At 55.6% G+C, this 16,267-nt stretch overlaps 1 protein-coding gene across 4 annotated transcripts in view; it reads right to left on the reverse strand.

Moving 5' to 3' along the window:
* Positions 1–5,551: 5,551 nt before the first annotated feature.
* CBX7 (chromobox 7) overlaps positions 5,552–16,267 on the reverse strand; it is a 23,797-nt gene continuing 13,081 nt past the window's right edge. Inside the window, exons 1-5 of one of the 4 annotated variants that reach the window (XM_024761651.1) lie at positions 15,899–16,157; positions 13,523–13,588; positions 9,420–9,486; positions 6,714–7,065; positions 5,552–6,323 (exon numbers count right to left, since the gene is read on the reverse strand). In XM_024761651.1, coding sequence (XP_024617419.1) covers positions 6,166–6,323; positions 6,714–7,065; positions 9,420–9,486; positions 13,523–13,588; positions 15,899–15,915 — 660 coding nt within the window. In that variant the 5' untranslated portion in view covers positions 15,916–16,157 and the 3' untranslated portion in view covers positions 5,552–6,165. Of the gene's footprint in view, positions 6,324–6,713; positions 7,066–9,419; positions 9,487–13,522; positions 13,589–15,898; positions 16,158–16,267 lie in introns of those variants that run through there. The other 3 variants (XM_024761652.1, XM_024761650.1, XM_024761649.1) reach the window with 3 other exon arrangements.

Raw genomic sequence — 16,267 nt, forward strand, 5'->3', positions numbered from 1 at the left:
TGTGGAGAGATTAATACTGAGACACAGGCTCAAATTCCTGGCTCCCTGCCATCTGGCTGTGCAGACTTGAATAGCTAATCACACCCTCTCTGTTTGTCCCACGCATAAAAGCGGGCGCAGTAACGGTGCCACCACAGAAGGTTGTGCTCAGGTAACACATCTGAGATTCAGGCTGCGCATCTGTACCAGGGTCCCACGCGACTTTTCCTGGGGATCCAGAATCAGGGTGACGGCTCAGAGCTGAGGGCAAGGCCTGCTAAGTCCTCCAGTCTCTAACTGGAGTCATCAAGGAGCTGCCAGGGAAGAGGCCAGACTCCCCCCAGGGCAAGAACTAAGAGGCAGCAGCAGCTCGCCCACCCACTGCCTTCTCGTCTCTTCCCAACCAACCCTGACCTTGGACCCCTGCCATCACCCCTGTGGCTTTATCTACCACTTATGTGCCCACCAACACTTTAAACTCAGAACGAAAAACTGACTGGATCGTCTTTCTTCCTTCTGGTTGCTCAGCTCCTGTCCTCTCGCCCTCCTCTCTGATTTTAGCCGTGGAGGGTAGATGGCCCATCTTCACTTCCTGCCCCAAGGACTCCTCTGATGCCCTTGACCTCTGTAGGAACACAGCTCCTAGGTACAAGGGAGTCAGTGACCCTGGGACCCTTGCCGATGAGGGACAGGAGCCTGCAGATAAACCTCCGGGGTGACAATCTGCAGGGGGCGGCGGGGGGGGGGCACTGGAATGCCTCTCACAAAGTCTGAGTGGAATCAATCCCCTGTTGCCCACGGCATCAACCCCAGTGACACACCTTATCCTGGCTTTTCTTCCTCCTTCCCTGTCCCTCTCTCCCCAGTGCTTACTCCGGCCCCCTAGGAGTAAGGACTTTTTTTTTTTTTTTCAACTTTACTTTTATTTAAAATGAGGCCATATTTTCCTCTTATAAAAAGAGTTCAACTAGCACTGTCGATTTTCTCACCTGTAAAACAGGAACACTGAACCAGCTGACTACATTCACTCAGAACCCAATTTCTTTATCTTATGATCACTAAGGCTCTCCCTACATCTAATATACTAAAGTTCTAAGCAAAGGAAAATAGTACTAACGACATGTTTTGATTTTTATTTCTTAGAGTTCAAGGGTCCACCATTCACCTTGGTCTAAGCTTAAGGAACCATTCAAGGGGATACAGTACAGATGGGAGGGGAAAACAGAACCCTCACACAAGCTGTGCCGTGTTGCAATCAGGCTTCCATTTGAAAAACAATGTCGGAGTCCTTGTAATGTCCCTAGTCCTTACCCCACCTCCAAAATAAAGTCTCAGACCTGCACCCGAGCCCAGTCCCAGACTCTTGCTCTCATGGATGCGGTAGCAGTTTGCGGGGGCTGCTGTAACAAAGTTAAGACTGGGCAGCCTGAGCAACAGGAATTTATGTTCTCGCAGTTCTGGAGGCTGGAAGTCCAAGATGGAGGTGTTGGCAGGGCTGGTTCCTTCTGAGGGCTGTGAGGGAAGGATCTGTTCCAGGCCTCTCTCCTTGGCTGGTAGATGGCCATCTTCCTCCCATGTCTCTTCTTATCACCTTCCTTCTATGTCTGTCTCTGAGCCTAAATTTGCCACCAGTCGCACTGGATTAGGGCTCATCCTCATCCTAGTGGTATCATTTTCACTTGATTACCTCTGTCAAGACTCAATCTCCAAATGAAGCCGTATTTCTGAAGCACTGGAGGTTAGGACTTCCACATATGAATTCTGGGAGGTGAGGGGGTGGGGCTGGCTCTGGAGACACAATTCAACCCATAAGAGAAACCGAAGCTAAGACAGAGGTCCTGCACGTGGGTCTCAGAGACGGATCTTCAGGGTGGATGTGCAACCCAACCCCCCACCAGACAGCAACAGGGACCCTGGGATGATCCCTGACATGCTGCGGCCTCACCACACCTGTGCACTGCGACGGGCTGCAGACGAAGCGCTGGCCACACAACAGCTCTAGCCCTGAATATAGAGTCGGCTCAGTGTGAAAGCCTGAATAAAGGGAATGGCAGCCCCAGGTCGGCCCACTATCCGCTCAGGCCATGCTGTGAAAGCCAGAAGGCCTCTTCTACGTTTTGTTTTGTTTCGTTTTGTTTTTGCGGTACGCGAGCCTCTCACTGTTGCGGCCTCTCCCGTTGCGGAGCACAGGCTCCGGACGCGCAGGCTCAGCGGCCATGGCTCACGGGCCCAGCCGCTCCGCGGCATGTGGGATCTTCCTGGACCGGGGCACGAACCCGTGTCCCCTGCATCGGCAGGCGGACTCTCAACCACTGCGCCACCAGGGAGGCCCTCTTCTAGGTTTCCTTTTGTTTTGGAAAGTAGAGTTACTTTCCATGTATGTATATCAATCATATATTTTCTTTGTATTTTATTTATGAGAGTGTTTAAAGAGCCCCTGACCTCCTGCGCCCACGGGGCATATCCTGCTGGCCGTGGGGCCTGATGGTTGGTTGTAAGAGAGAAAGGTCTGCAAAGGAGACTGAACACACTGCCTCATGGGCCTCTTACGCTAGGTTGAGGGCCAGCAGGGAAGAGGCAGAACTCGAAGCCCTGCGATGAAAACATTAGGGATAAAGGGCCCAAGAAACTTGACCACCAGAATCCCCTGACCTCTCTGGCTGGCACTGGAAGACGGCTGACTACCTGGTGACCAAGTAAGGGCTTCACCTGAGGCAGATACTCCTCAAGAGTGCACGTGTCCTTCTCAATTCACCTTCACCTCCCCCTCCTTTTCCCAGCATTGACCAGGCAGGGGAGCACACTCCTTACCCAGGAGGAAATAACTTACCCACCGGAAGACGTGCAAGACCCACAGACACACAGGAACAGGAGTGTCAAGAACACGTGTGGGGCTGGATCTGAGGGTTTGCAACTTCGAGGGGAAAGCTAACCAGACAGGGAGAATGTATGGACATGAGAGCATCACCACGTCTCAGGATTTGGCAAGCTGACAAGGACACCTGGCGCCAGCCCCATGTACTGCCAAGATGGCTCTGGGGGGTCTGGGAGATCTGGAGGGCTCACCCCCAGGGCTGCAGCTCTTTTCTCGGCACAGCTGTGACACCATCACAAGCAATGATCAGATGCCCAAGAGCTTTTTTTTTTAAAATCATCTTTAATGTAGTTTTAATATTTTTTTGCCTCATTTACCAGATAAATCATCTAAATAAATAGATGCTATACAGTCTCTTACCAATATCAGTACAAAAATAAAACCACGCTCTGCAACTGCTCTAGCTCTCCCCGCACACACTCACTCTGAAACGGCGTGTGCTTGGAATTGACTCGCGCCCCCAACCCCTCCCAAATACATTCATTTAGTCTGAACAAAGCTCGACGCTCATTCTGTGCAAAGGAAGCGTTCTTGTGCTGAGACCCGGAGGCCAGGCTGGCCAGTTATAAAGCGAAAGCGAAACCACCTGACAAGCCAAGCACCCTCCCCCAGGGCAGGAGCCAGGGGGAAGCTGGTGGAGGGACCACCATCCTAAGAGCGGCGGTGATTCCCGAGTGGCCGCGCCACGGGCGGAGAATATGCCCCTCGCCCCACCCCACAGCAAAAGAAAAGTACCAACCGGTCTCTCTACATTCAAAACAGGTGGGGCTGGGGGAAGGAAAGGCAGGTGGTCCAACCTTTTCAACGCCCACCCCCAAGTGAGTACTGGCCTTCTCGGGTGGCAGTGGGGTGGGAGGTCGTGCCCACCTTGCCCCCTCTCACCCCAAGGCCCTCTGGGACGCTCAGGGCTGGAGGAGTCCTGCAAGGCCACTTCCAGCCCCTCACAGAGGTCACCGTCCTGGGTCCTGGGCAGGAAGGTCCTAACAGCCTGCAGCCCTTCCCCCAGGGAGCCTCCACTCCCAGGTCCGGCCCTCCAGAGAGCAGGGTGCCCTGCGGGCTGCGAAGGGCTGAGAGAGAGAGGCTAGAAGTGCTCCTCTGTGGCAGCTGCCTCTTCCCACGAGAGAGGCCCCAGACCCGCAAACGACACAAACAGCTCTTCAAAGTGAGGCAGGAGGAGGCCACGTGTCCCCTGGGGGCTGCGGAGTGCGGCTTCTCTTGGAGGCTGAAGCCAGCCGAGTCCCAAGCCAGGGCCCACAGCTTTCCGTCAGCGCGACACCCCTGCCCACCACCCTCCCCTCTGCCGGGAGCCGTTGATCTGGGACAGCTTCCCACTCAGGCTGCCCTTCCCCTCCCCAGGGTCCCGTAGCTGGGGAGGTTCCCCACTGCCCCTTCGTTCCCTGGTCCACCCCCAGACTCCCCTAGACACAACCCCCTAGCCTGGGGGTGAATCAAGTCATGGGGTCGGGGGGAGGAAGCCATCCCCCAATGGAAGCACTGAATTGACCCTGGACAACGAAGGATTAAGGAGGAAGGGGAGACAGACACTCAGGGATCTGGGATCTTGCCAGCAAGGCACCCCAAACAAAAATGGGTGCAGGCTGTCTTTGGTCTGGGAACTCGGGAAGAAGGGGTCTGGGGGAAGGACTGCCCTAGTCGGGCCTCAGCAGGACTCTGACCACTTCCTCAGGACAAAGCGGAGCATGGAGACAGCCCCGGGGGAGGGACCTGAGTGCCTGGTCTGACAAAGCCTTTCACTTGCTCCCCTGGTGCCCACCCCCAATCTGGCTTTTTCTCCCCTGCAGGACCAGGATAGGGGAGAAGTCACTCCTTACTGCCAGGGGAGCCACTAGTCCACAGGGCACGTCTGTGCAAACCAGAAACAGAGCGCCCCTCTTCTGGCAGACACAGGCCCCTGCCAGGGTGGGGGGCTCGTGCACAGCCTGACCCATCACCCACTACAGCCCGACCACAGGAAGACATGGCAGAGGTCCCGCCGCAGAGAAACAAGGTTAGTCCCAGCTGCAGCACTGAGGGTGGATGCGGGGGAGACCCAGAATGGAAGGAGGAAGGGTGTCAGGAGTCGGGGGCTGCCCTGAGAAGGTGGTGGGACGCTTCCTCCCTCCCTGACCACCCACGCCCGTGTCTGGTTGGCTGAGTTGAAGGGGAGGGCAGAAAAAGAGGGGAGACAGAAGGGCTGGAAAGTCACCTGAGTCAGAGAGAACAGGAGCCCCGGGGGTGGGGGGACAGGGCACAAGTGCCTCAGAGCTCACGCCGGTGCACAGCACACATGCACACGCTTGCACGCCCGTGGCTGCCCAGGTGACACCACAAGACTTCACCCGCACGCCTGGAGTGTCGGAGGCCATCCAGCTGCCCCCTGGCCGGAGCCTTGCCCTCCACTGACAGCTATCCATGCTGACTCGGATAGGTCCTGTCAGGCGAAGTGCTGTGCAAGGTGGGATGAGCGGGGCTGCCTACAGCAAGCTCTTCTGTGCTGTGAATCACTCCCCCCACCACCCCGCCCCGTCCACCCGGTCAGGAGGCTTGCAAGACCCACTGCACACGTCTGCGGACCGGCGCATGCAGTCGTGAGGGCGCGAGGGGCCGTGTGCACACACCTGCGGGGCTGGGTGTGCAAGTGAGCGGTTTGCACGGGCCAGGCGATGGAGCTGGGGCGGGTAGCTCTCAGCGGAAGGGGCTTAGCTGGCAGCTGCCCCCAGGGGAAAGGAGAGACCTTTCTGAAGGGGTGGGACGTGCCCAGCAATCTCAAACCCTTCCCAGCCCCTTAGCTCTGTGACCCAATCACTTCTGGTCAAAGCCAGCCTCCATATCCCCCCGCAAAGCTGGAGTGGAAATTTAAAAATAAAGACCCCTCCCCAAACACACACACACAAAAAGGCAAAGGGGAAACCAACCAGAAAGGCTGGGGTGGGCTGCTTAAGGGGAGGGTTCGGGCCTTCCCATCCTCCTTTAGTCCTGGGGACCAGCTGCTGTCTCTCTAGAGAAGAATGGTGATGGAGGTGTCCGGGGGAGGCTGGTCCTGTCCCCATCCTACCCTGGAGATGGTACCCCAAGTGACAGAGCAGTGCCAGGCCTCCCCAGGCCCAGCCCTGACACAGACCCAAGGCTGCCCTGTAAACGTCCGCACAGAGAAAGGGGCGGGGCGGTGGGAGAGTGTTGGGATCTTCCCCCCTTCTCCTCATCAATGTTTCTTTAAATAAAATAATTACCCACCCCAACCCCTCCCCATTTCTGGAAGTCCCCACCCCAAGCCCAAAAGAAAACAGTTGAAGAAGAGTAAAAATGGTGATTCAAAACTTCCCGCTGCGGTCTCGGAAGAAGCCCTCAGCTGCCTGGGCCTCGCGGAAGGTGACGGTGATGGAGTTGGCGGTGATATCGGTCACTGTCACTTCACTGGAGGGGAGCGTGGGTGTCCAGGAGGGGGGCCCCTCGGCCAGATCGGCATCTGCTGCAGCCACGGGACAAAGACACACAGACAGACGGGGGACAGCGTTGGCAACGAGGTGGGGAAGGCGGGCGTGGGTGGCAGCTTGTCGACCACCTCCCACCCCACCCCCAACACCTGATCTTCTGAGTCTCCAGCCAGGTCAGGGCCTAGTTCAAGGCTGGACACACAGGAAGACGTCACTACATGTACCTTCCCTGGCTGGACACGAACTCATCCTGAGTGGGACCACGGAAAGAGTTCTGGGCTTGGTGCCAGGGTCCCTGCAGGCTATGTGGCCTCAGGAGCGCCCAGGCCCTCTCTGGGTACTGGACCAGCTGGACCTGATGACTCAAGGGACCCTTCCAGCTCTGAGGGTCCCTGGGTCTGAGCCTCGGGGCTGGGCCGCCTTACCCTCCTCTTCAGGGGGCTGCTCAGCAGGCTCCCACTCGCTGGCCGCCTGCAGGACGTCCGGGGCCGCTGACTCCTGCAGGAAGAGCTCCCGTCGATGGCTGTGACTCTCCAGGTTGGGCCCGCGGGGCGGGAACTTCTTGCGTGAGAGCCGCAGGTACTTGTGGGCCTTGCGGGGCTTGCGGAGCGGGAAGGGCAGGGTGGGCACCAAGGGGCCCTTGTCCACCAGCTCGGGTGCCCCCGCCTTGACCACCCCCTCGGGGCTCCCGCTGCCGAGTGGGCGCGTCAGGGAGAAGCAGAGCTTCTCCTTGCCCTTGGCCTTGTGGGAGCTCCGCAGGTCCATGCTGTACAGCCGCTGCGGGGGCAAGCCAGGGCACGGCGGATCAGCCCTGCCCTCCCACCCACTGCCGCGCCTTTGCTCGTGCTGGCCCTCCCGCCCGGGGTCCTCTTCCCCGTGTTTCAGGGCTCAGAGCCAGCCGGCATCCCGCCCCTCACCCCAGCCCAGAGCGCTCCCCCTGACCAGCCCCAGCCCCGGGGCCTGGCCCAGCTCAGCCAAGAGGCCTCACGGCGCGGCCTCATCTCCCAGGGCCCTGTAAGTGGCTCAGGGACGGGGCCTCAGGGCACGTTCCTTTGGTCCATGGCAGAGGCACACAAGCGGTACAAGGTGAAAACTGACCAACAAAAAAACACACCTGCATTTATGAGGCAGATAAATTAAGGACTTATCCTTCATCACAGGGAAGGAATCTTTGCTTCTAAAGAACCCCCAAAAGCTGGAACGGCCAGCTCGCTAGGGAAATGGTGTGAGGCACAGGGCTCTGAAGCTTCCTGGGAAAAGTTAGCCAGGGGTACGCATGGCACCCAGCCACAGGAAGGTCTGCCAGCAGCCTGCAGACACCCCTCGATTCCCCCAGGACTCTCCTGGGCTCTGAGCCGCAGGGTGGCCCTGGCTGGGCCCAGACGTCTGTTGCCCCGCCTCCTTCTTGCTTAAATGGGCTGTAGGGCACATTCTTCTGCCATTCAAAGACTGAAGTTTTGTGATTTGTGCATTTGTCTTACTGACTTTTGGGGGAAATTTATACAAACCCAAGAAAGATCTTGGTGCTAAGATGTTGGGGGGGCCTGGATCACTCCGGGACAGTAGCTTCTCCTGCTACCTGTCACCAGAGGCCAAGAGTTCCCAGGAAGAGAGTGAGGCCAGCAGATAGGAACTGTAGGTCAAACATCTCCAGTTGGGGGCAGAGATCACATGTGCAAGTTCCATTCCTCAGTCCCACCAGCTAATCCCCATCACTCAGCATGGGGTGCAGGTTGTCATGGTGATGGGAGGAGAGCTGAACTGGGAGGAGACTGTAAAGATACTGCAGTGCTAAGAGGGCTTATCCCATATGCAGCTTTATCAAAACCCACCCCTTCAGCCTGGCTCGTATACCATCACAGGCCTCGTAACTCTCATACAGTTCTGTCCTTCTCTACCTCACCATGAGAGAATTACAGCTACTAACTAACGGGTCCAGGAGCACCAGGACTCAGATCTGGATTTTAATCCAGCTGTGTGACTCTCGATGGAATGGACAGGAGGTTGGACATGGCTCACACTGCACGTGGACCAAGAAGCCTTATTTTTTGGCTTCAAATTCCCGGGTGGGCCTTATTAAATTAAGGACAGCAGGTATTCTTATCATCCCAATTTTACAGATGAGAAAACTCAAGCTCAGAGATTTGCCTCAAATCACATAACTACATCACTTCAGACTCCATCCTCTTTTCAGTGCGAACCAGTGAAAGTAGCAAAGTGCCCCCAAGACCTGGGTAACACGGGCTGCCAGTCTTGTGGCAGAGGGCTTCTTCTCACTCAAAATGACACATTTCTAGGGAATTCTCTGGTGGCACAGTGGTTAAGAATCCGCCTGCCAATGCAGGAGACATGGGTTTGAGCCCTGGTCCGGGAAGATCCCACATGCCGTGGAGCAACTAAGCCTGTGCACCACAACTACTGATCCTGTGCTCTAGAGCCCATGAGCCACAGCTACTGAGCCCGTGTGCTGCAACTACTGAAGCCCGCGCGCCTAGAGCCCGTGCTCCGCAACAAGAGAAGCCACCGCGATGAGAAGCCCGCGCAATGCAACGAAGAGTAGCCCCCACTCGCCGCAACTAGAGAAAGCCCGTGCGCAGCAACCAACACCCAACGCAGCTAAAAACATAATAATAAAAAATAAATTAAAAAAAAATTTTTAAAATAATTTAAAAAATGATGCATTTCTAGACCATTCCAAGGCTATGGTTCCAGAATTCTAAGAATCTCCTTTTCTTGGATTCTAAAATTCCAGACGCCCCTGTTCCCTCAAAAGTTTATGCTTCTAAGATTCTCAAATACTACAATTTTGTATTTTGGGGACTTGGAGCATCAAGATTCTAAGCTTTCAAAATTCTAGGATCCCGTAAGCCATACACCCACCCTCCCTCCCTCCACAGAACCTGCCACCCACCGTGTCCTCCAGGGGCACCAGCCCCACATTCTGACTTTTCCCAACTCCTCCCATTGAAACTTACCCACTAAGTGCCCCGCCCCACCCCACAGTGTCCTGGGTGGAGCCGAGGAGGGTTAGTGGTTCCGCAGAACTATCCAGTGCAAATGCACGGATGGGCAGGGGCTGGTGGGAGGAGCAACGGGGCCCTGTGGGCGGGCACCAGAGCTGGTGGGGTTACCTGCAGCAGAAGCCGCTTGGGTTTCGGACCTCTCTTCCTATACCCCGATGCTCGGTCTCTCTCCTCCCTGGGGTGCAAAGCAGATGGCAGAACAAAAGGAAACACTGTTGACATTTAAGGGAAAGTAAGGCATCCGCTCCACCCAGCTCTCTGCTGTCTATGGGGGAGGGGGACACCCTCCACAGGCCACCCCTCATCCTGGGGTAGGGCTCCTCACTTTAGATCATAACAATGGGGTCATGTGTTCAACTCCCAGGGCTGCATCTTCCCACCTGACTAAAGGTGAGGGCACAGCGACTGGTCCCAGTTGCTAGAGGTGGGACTCGGGGGACATCTCCAAAAATATGTGGGTCTTCACGGCCCCAGGGTCATGCCAGACCTCTTCTCTACATGCACTGGGAACAGCCCCCAAAACAATGTAGTTCCAGTTTCCACGCTTAGGAGACGTCTACAGAAACCTGTTAATTAAATTTGCCTTGAATGCCCCAGGGGGACTGATGAGAATGGCCACGAGTCCTTTCGCAAGCGAAGTTCTGCCCAGATCTCCCCCACCAGTCTGGCATCTCCACGAACCTGGTGGGGAGGACAGGCTCCCATTTGTCTGTATCATCTGGTTGGGGAAGGGGAGAAAAACTAGCCTGCATTCAGTCCCCAGTAGATGCCAGACTCTCTGCCGGATGCCTTCCTCCATCACAAACACACAAGGCACAACCTGAGGACGCAGACAAAGCCACACACACACACCAGACAACATGCCAGAGACCCCAACAATGTGCTGGAAGTGATGGGACAATTCAAACTAGTTTCGTTCTGTTTCACTTCATTCCACTCATGCCGTCTGTGGCCTTGGTCCAGTCTCTCAGTCTGAGCCAAGCTAAGCCAGTGCATCCGTGGAGACTGTTTCCACTGTTGGTCCCTCCTCAAGGCAGTGGCTGCCACCCCCTTCCAGACATCAGATTCCAGGGACACTGGGGGGAGGGCTCTCCCTCCCTCCCCACGGAGTCAGCTTCGGCAGGTCTGCCGTGGGGCCCTAGAACCAGCATTCGAGAGAAGCACCCAGGGCGTGGGATACCCACACCAAGCCAGGCCTCCCAAGCCCTGGAGGGTGAGAACCTTAACTCAGAGCCCGGTGCTGGGCGCCAGGACACCCTGTTCCAGGCTCAGCTCTACCTGACCCACAGGAGACCTTGGCTGGTCACTTTCCCTCTCTGGCCCTCAGTTTTCTAGTCTGGAGAAAGAGCTTGCCTTCTCAGCTGGTCCCCGGGGCCCCTGGGAGGAGCGAGAGAGGTGCCTGGCATTTCTCAAAATGGGGGGTAGAAAGACTAAAATAAAAAAGAGGAAGAGAGAGGGAAGAAAAACAAAAAAGAGGAAGAGAAGGAGGAAGTAGAGAGAGGGAAAAAGGAAAGGGCCTTGAGGGAAAAGAATAATATGTCTTTATTATATTTGTGTAAGTGTTATTATTATTTTTATTACTATGTCCTGCACACTTTGCACAAGGCACTGCTCTCAATGCTTTAACCCTCACAGCCACCCTGTGAGGGAGGCACATTTCCTGTCCTCATTTTATAGCCAGAGCACAGAGAGGTCAAGCCATTTGCCCGATGCCACAATTCTGACAACGTCTGCCACTAGTGAAGATGCTGAGCTCTGGGCTCCAGGCCTGGCAAGGTCAGGCCTGGGGGCCCAGTCAGGGCTGGGGGGCAGGCCTGCAGCCCAGGCCACATGACCTGGCTTCCCATCTGTAGCACCCCCACTCCTGCCCTGCAACCGTGGGAGTGGGGGGGAGGGGAGGTGCGGCGAGCTTCCATTCTGTCCAGTCCTTACCTACCCAGGGCCCATCAGTGTCCCGGGCTGTGGGGATCGTGGTCCCACAAGCCCTCAGTGCCCCACTGGCCCCTCCTGGGATGCAGGGACTCCCCATTAGAGCCCCCTGGCCCGACTCCTTCTGAGTCTCTTAAAAACCCTGCAAAGCAGGTGTTAAAATGGTCGTCACCCCGCTTCCATCTCCTTCTCACCAAGACCCAGAGAGAAAGAGGAAGTCAAATCACACGGTGGGTCTGTAGAAATCCCCGAGCTCCTCATTTGTTCCTTAACTACGGACTTTTCTGACTCATTGAAAGCAACACCCGAATCCCCTACCAGGACTCACGGGGCCTCCCTGAGCTGCACGCCCACTCCTTCAGCTGCCCCGCCCCTGCCCCTCCCCCAGACGCCCCACCCCTGCCCAGCTCACACCACTCCAGCTGGCCACACTCCGAGCCACGCTTGCCTCCATGCAGTTCCTCAGCCCAGGGCCTCTGCATCACTTTCTTGGGTGCTCTTCACCTGGATGGTCTTCTCTAAAATACCTACTGGGGTCCTTCCCTCACTTAGCTCAGGTCTCTGGTCAAATGCCACCACCTAACCATCCCACTGAAAGCAGCGGCCCCGTCCCGACTCTGTCTGTGCAGCAGTCAGCACGTCGGCATCTATACATTTACTGGTGTACTTTTCACTGCAGGTCTCCACACTGGAATGTAAGCCCCACGAGGGCAGGGACGTTTGTTGGTTTTGTTCCTTGCTGTGCCCCAGTCCCTGGAACAGTGCCTGGCACACAGTAGGACCTCAACAAAGATTTGTTGAACAAATGAAAGAATGAACTAGCTGACCCCTAATTACCATCAGGAAGACATTTGCCCGTGTGTGCCCACACCTAATGGTTTGCGGAGTGCTTTCAAACGCCTTTCCTCCCCATGAGAGCCCTTGAGGTCAGCACTGTTCTCCCCATTTCACAGACAGAGAAGCTGAGGCTCAGAGAGGAAAAAGGTCCTGTGCAGCACCTCACAGCTGGTGAGTGGAACAGCCAGGATTTGATCCAGGCCTCTGACACCTGCCCAATGCTCTCCTTACCACAATCCAGGACATTCCACAGGGCTCTCTCAGTGTCACAACCCTTTTGGATCAAGGCCCCACCAGCACTCGGGAACCAGAAAGAAGCTGTGGGACAGGAACACTGTGATTTTTAAAGGAAAGAGCATTGGGAACGTTTCCTTTGAATCAGCAGCAGGAGACCTCCTGTGGGAGAAGCGGTCAGCAGCGGGTGAGGAGGGGCAGAGGAATGGCATCACTGGGACTCAGGAGCCCCACCCAGGTTAAGTCCTACTTGGGCTGCCTCCCAGCTGCGAGGACCCTGGACAAGCCCCTTAGCTCTTCAGAGCCTCGGTCTCCTCATCTGTCAGATGAGACCCTCATCCCTGTCTCAGGCAGTTGCTAAAAGGAACCAAATAAAAATGATTTTATAAAACGGTCCCGCACTGTACAGGGTCGATGGGTTGGGGAGAGGCAGAAAGACTGGGCAGCCTGCCGGCAAGGGGCCGGTAACGCTGGGGCTCATGCAGCAGACAGGAATGGCTAGGTTATGCTCAAAAGGCCCTCCCACCAGGAGAAACAACATTTTTGGCAGAAGCTCCCCGCTAAGGTGTGCCGTCATGGCCCATCGGACGAGCTGCCAATCACTAAGCAACCCTCAGAAGAGCACTTGCAGCAGAGCACTGGCAGACACGGCAGTCTGAGACCTGGGGGCAGCTTTGCCCACGGCCTCCCAGCTAGGAGGTAGCCAAGCAGGAGGGACCGGAACCCAGCTGTCCTGGCTCTAAAGCCACACTTCCTCCCCTGGCCTTTCTTGAGAGCTTCATCAAACTTGGTGGAGGATCTGTAGGGGGGAACCTCCCTCTGGCCCATCACTGGGCATGATTAATACTGCTGCCCCTCACACGCATGGCATCTCTACGCCCATTTTCACCTTCTTCACGGCAATTGAAACCCCTGCCTTCTGGGGAAATCGGGGCAGGTGCTGTTGGGGGTGGCCTACAACAGCAGAGAGACAGAGGCCTGGGGTTGTTAGCGGAGTGGCTGACATCACCCAGCAGCCGGAAAGGGACAGGGCCCTCAGCTGCCCTGGGACCTGGTGCCCAGCACCTTCCCCCAGCTGCGGACGAGACCCGGCAGTCCCTGCCAGACCCCTGCCCCCAGTGACCACCGTTCGGAGCCAAGCCAGCAGCAGCTGCCTATGAAACCTCAGCGCCTGCCTTCCACCCAGCCCCCTGGCAGGCTGAGCCCCTTACTTCTCCTCATAGGCCATGACCAGGCGGGGGTCCAGGATGTGCTCCTCCGGTTCCCACGTGCTGTACCTGGGGAGAGAGACAAGGGGTCAGAGCTGACCTGCCCCCTACCCCACCACCCCCCATTCAGAGGCCGCAGCCACTCCACCAGGCCCACTTGCCTGCAGGACTTTGCCCCTTCCTGATCCAGTGTTAACTGTCGCCTAATCCCATGAATTGTCCCTGGCTACCAGGGTAGGTCGGAGGCCTCCCGGGGGCTTGCATGACACCAGAGCTCCCCTCATTCTGAGCGCTGATCACACCACCCTATAAGTGATCGCGTCCAACTCCGGACTAGATCCCCATGTTCACTTCAGGTGAAGAGGGCAGGCCCCATATGTCCCCGGATCCCCTTCCTGTGAGAGTCAAGAGCATGTGGTGAAGAGCTGCGGCTCTGGAGCCAGACTGCCTGGGTTAAAACCCCAGCTCTGCCCTGGCTAGCTGTACAACTTGAAACGATTTATTCAGTGTCTCTATGCTGATTTCCCCATCTGTCAAGGTCTCTTGCGCTGCTTAAACATGTTCACGTATCTAAGTGTTTAGAGCAGCGCCTGGTGCACAGGAAGTGCTCTGTGCTTATTACTGTCACCATCCCTGGCCCCCCTGATGCCCCAGCCCCAGTGGGCCCTCTGCCCAGGCTGAGCTACTCCCTCCCCCTCCTTGGAACACATCTGCACCATCAAGGCCAGGTTTGAAGTTCCCTTCTCAGGTGGGGCCTGGCACACAGCAGGAACTTGGTAAATGTTCAGTGACTGAATGGTACAGTGTCCTACAGCAGGCCCCTAGGTCTTTCCACGAGGGACCTTCCACCACTCCCAGGCCAGACAGCATTCCCTGCTGGGACAGAACTGGGCATTTCCAGAGTTCAGCCATCCTCCTTCCACCCGCACGATTATTTACTTAGTATCTGCCTTTAAACTAGCTCACTTGGGGATTCCCTGGTGGTGCAGTGGTTAAGAATCTGCCTGCTAATGCAGGGGACACAGGTTCGAGCCCTGGTCCGGGAAGATCCCACATGCCGCGGAGCAACTAAGCCTGCGTGCCACAACTATTGGGCCTGTGCTCTAGAGCCCGCGAGGCACAACTACTGAGCCCGAGTGCCACAACTACTGAAGCCCGCGTGCCTAGAGCCCATGCTCCGCAACAAGAGAAGCCACCGCAATGAGAAGCCCGCGCACTGCAACGAAGAGCAGCCCCTGCTCGCCACAACTAGAGAAAGCCTGCGCGCAGCAACGAAGACCCAACACAGCTATAAATAAATAAATAAATAAATAAATTTATGTATAAAAAAAATTAGCTTGCTTTTTAAAAACATTTTATTTTAAAAGCAAACTCTTTATGACTTCCATAAGTGGAAAAACCAGGATGACTCATCATAAACAGATTCTAATACATAAAAAAATTTTAATATAAAAACACATATATGGGGATTCCCTGGTGGCGCAGTGGTTAAGAATCCGTCTGCTAATGCAGGGGACACGGGTTCGAGTTCTGGTCTGGCAAGATCCCGCATGCCGCGGAGCAACTAAGCCCATGCACCGCAACTACTGAGCCTGTGCTCTTGAGCCGCAACTACTGAGCCCACGTGCCACAACTACTGAAGTCTGCGTGCCTAGAGCCTGCGCTCTGCAACAAGAGAAGCCACCACCATGAGAAGCCCATGCACCGCAACGAAGAGTAGCCCCCGCTTGCTGTAACTAGAGAAAGTCCGCGCCCAGCAACAAAAACCCAACGCAGCCAAAAATACATAAATTTATTTAAAAAAAAGAAAGAAAATCATTAAAAAACAATCCAAGTCCTGACAACTGTTTAAAAATATATATATATATGTGTATGGGTGTATATATATGCATGCATACAAATACACATATAATCATAAAAATACATATATATGTAGATGTATGTACATGGGTGTATATAAACAAAACCAAAGCAATGGACTGTGATTCTGGCCAAGACTGCACCCAGGACTGCTGGATAAGGAGGGAGGTGAGGGAATTTCCTGGTGGTCCAGTGGTTAGGACACCAAGTTTTCACTGCCAAGGGCCTGGGTTCAATTCCTGGCTGGGGAACTAAGATCCCACAAGCCACGTGGCACAGCCAAAAAATAAATGAATAAAAGAGGGAGGTGAGTAGGTATTAGGGAGGTATTGCGAGGCAGAGAGAGGCCAGGCAGAGCCCCTGCCCCTGCTGCCTTCTACCAGCCAAGTTTAAACCTTCATCTTCAACCATCCTGGTTACTGTGAAACCTAAAAGTAGGCCAATCAATATTTAAACAACAAGCTGCCCAAGGACAGACCCCTTCTTTCCTTTCTTTCACTGACACTTCCGCACACTTACTTCGTGTCGGGCCCCATGGACTCAGCAGTGAAGGTCCATGCCCAGAATGCCACACGCCCAGCCTAAGCAGGCACCATCACAGCTCCTTTCCTTTGCACGTGCTGTGCTCTCCTCCTGGAGGGCCCCCTTCCTCCAGTGAACTCCTCATCCTTTAAGAATCAGGTCCTTGTAGCTTTTCCTGACATCCTCTCCTAGCTGTCCTACTCCCAGCAGAATGAACCCTCCCCTCAGCTGCTCTCCAGGGCCCTATTATCGCATCTGGGCACCTGCCATCCTTATTGGTGAATCATCCTTATTGGCGAATCAAGCTGGTGTCCTGGCTGGCAGGTTGTAACGCCTCGCCAGAGTGCCCAGCCCAGCCCCCAGCCC

Source organism: Neophocaena asiaeorientalis, unplaced genomic scaffold (genome assembly GCF_003031525.2).
Source record: "Neophocaena asiaeorientalis asiaeorientalis breed wild unplaced genomic scaffold, Neophocaena_asiaeorientalis_V1.1 scaffold473, whole genome shotgun sequence".
In the NCBI taxonomy this organism is placed as follows: domain Eukaryota; kingdom Metazoa; phylum Chordata; class Mammalia; order Artiodactyla; family Phocoenidae; genus Neophocaena; species Neophocaena asiaeorientalis.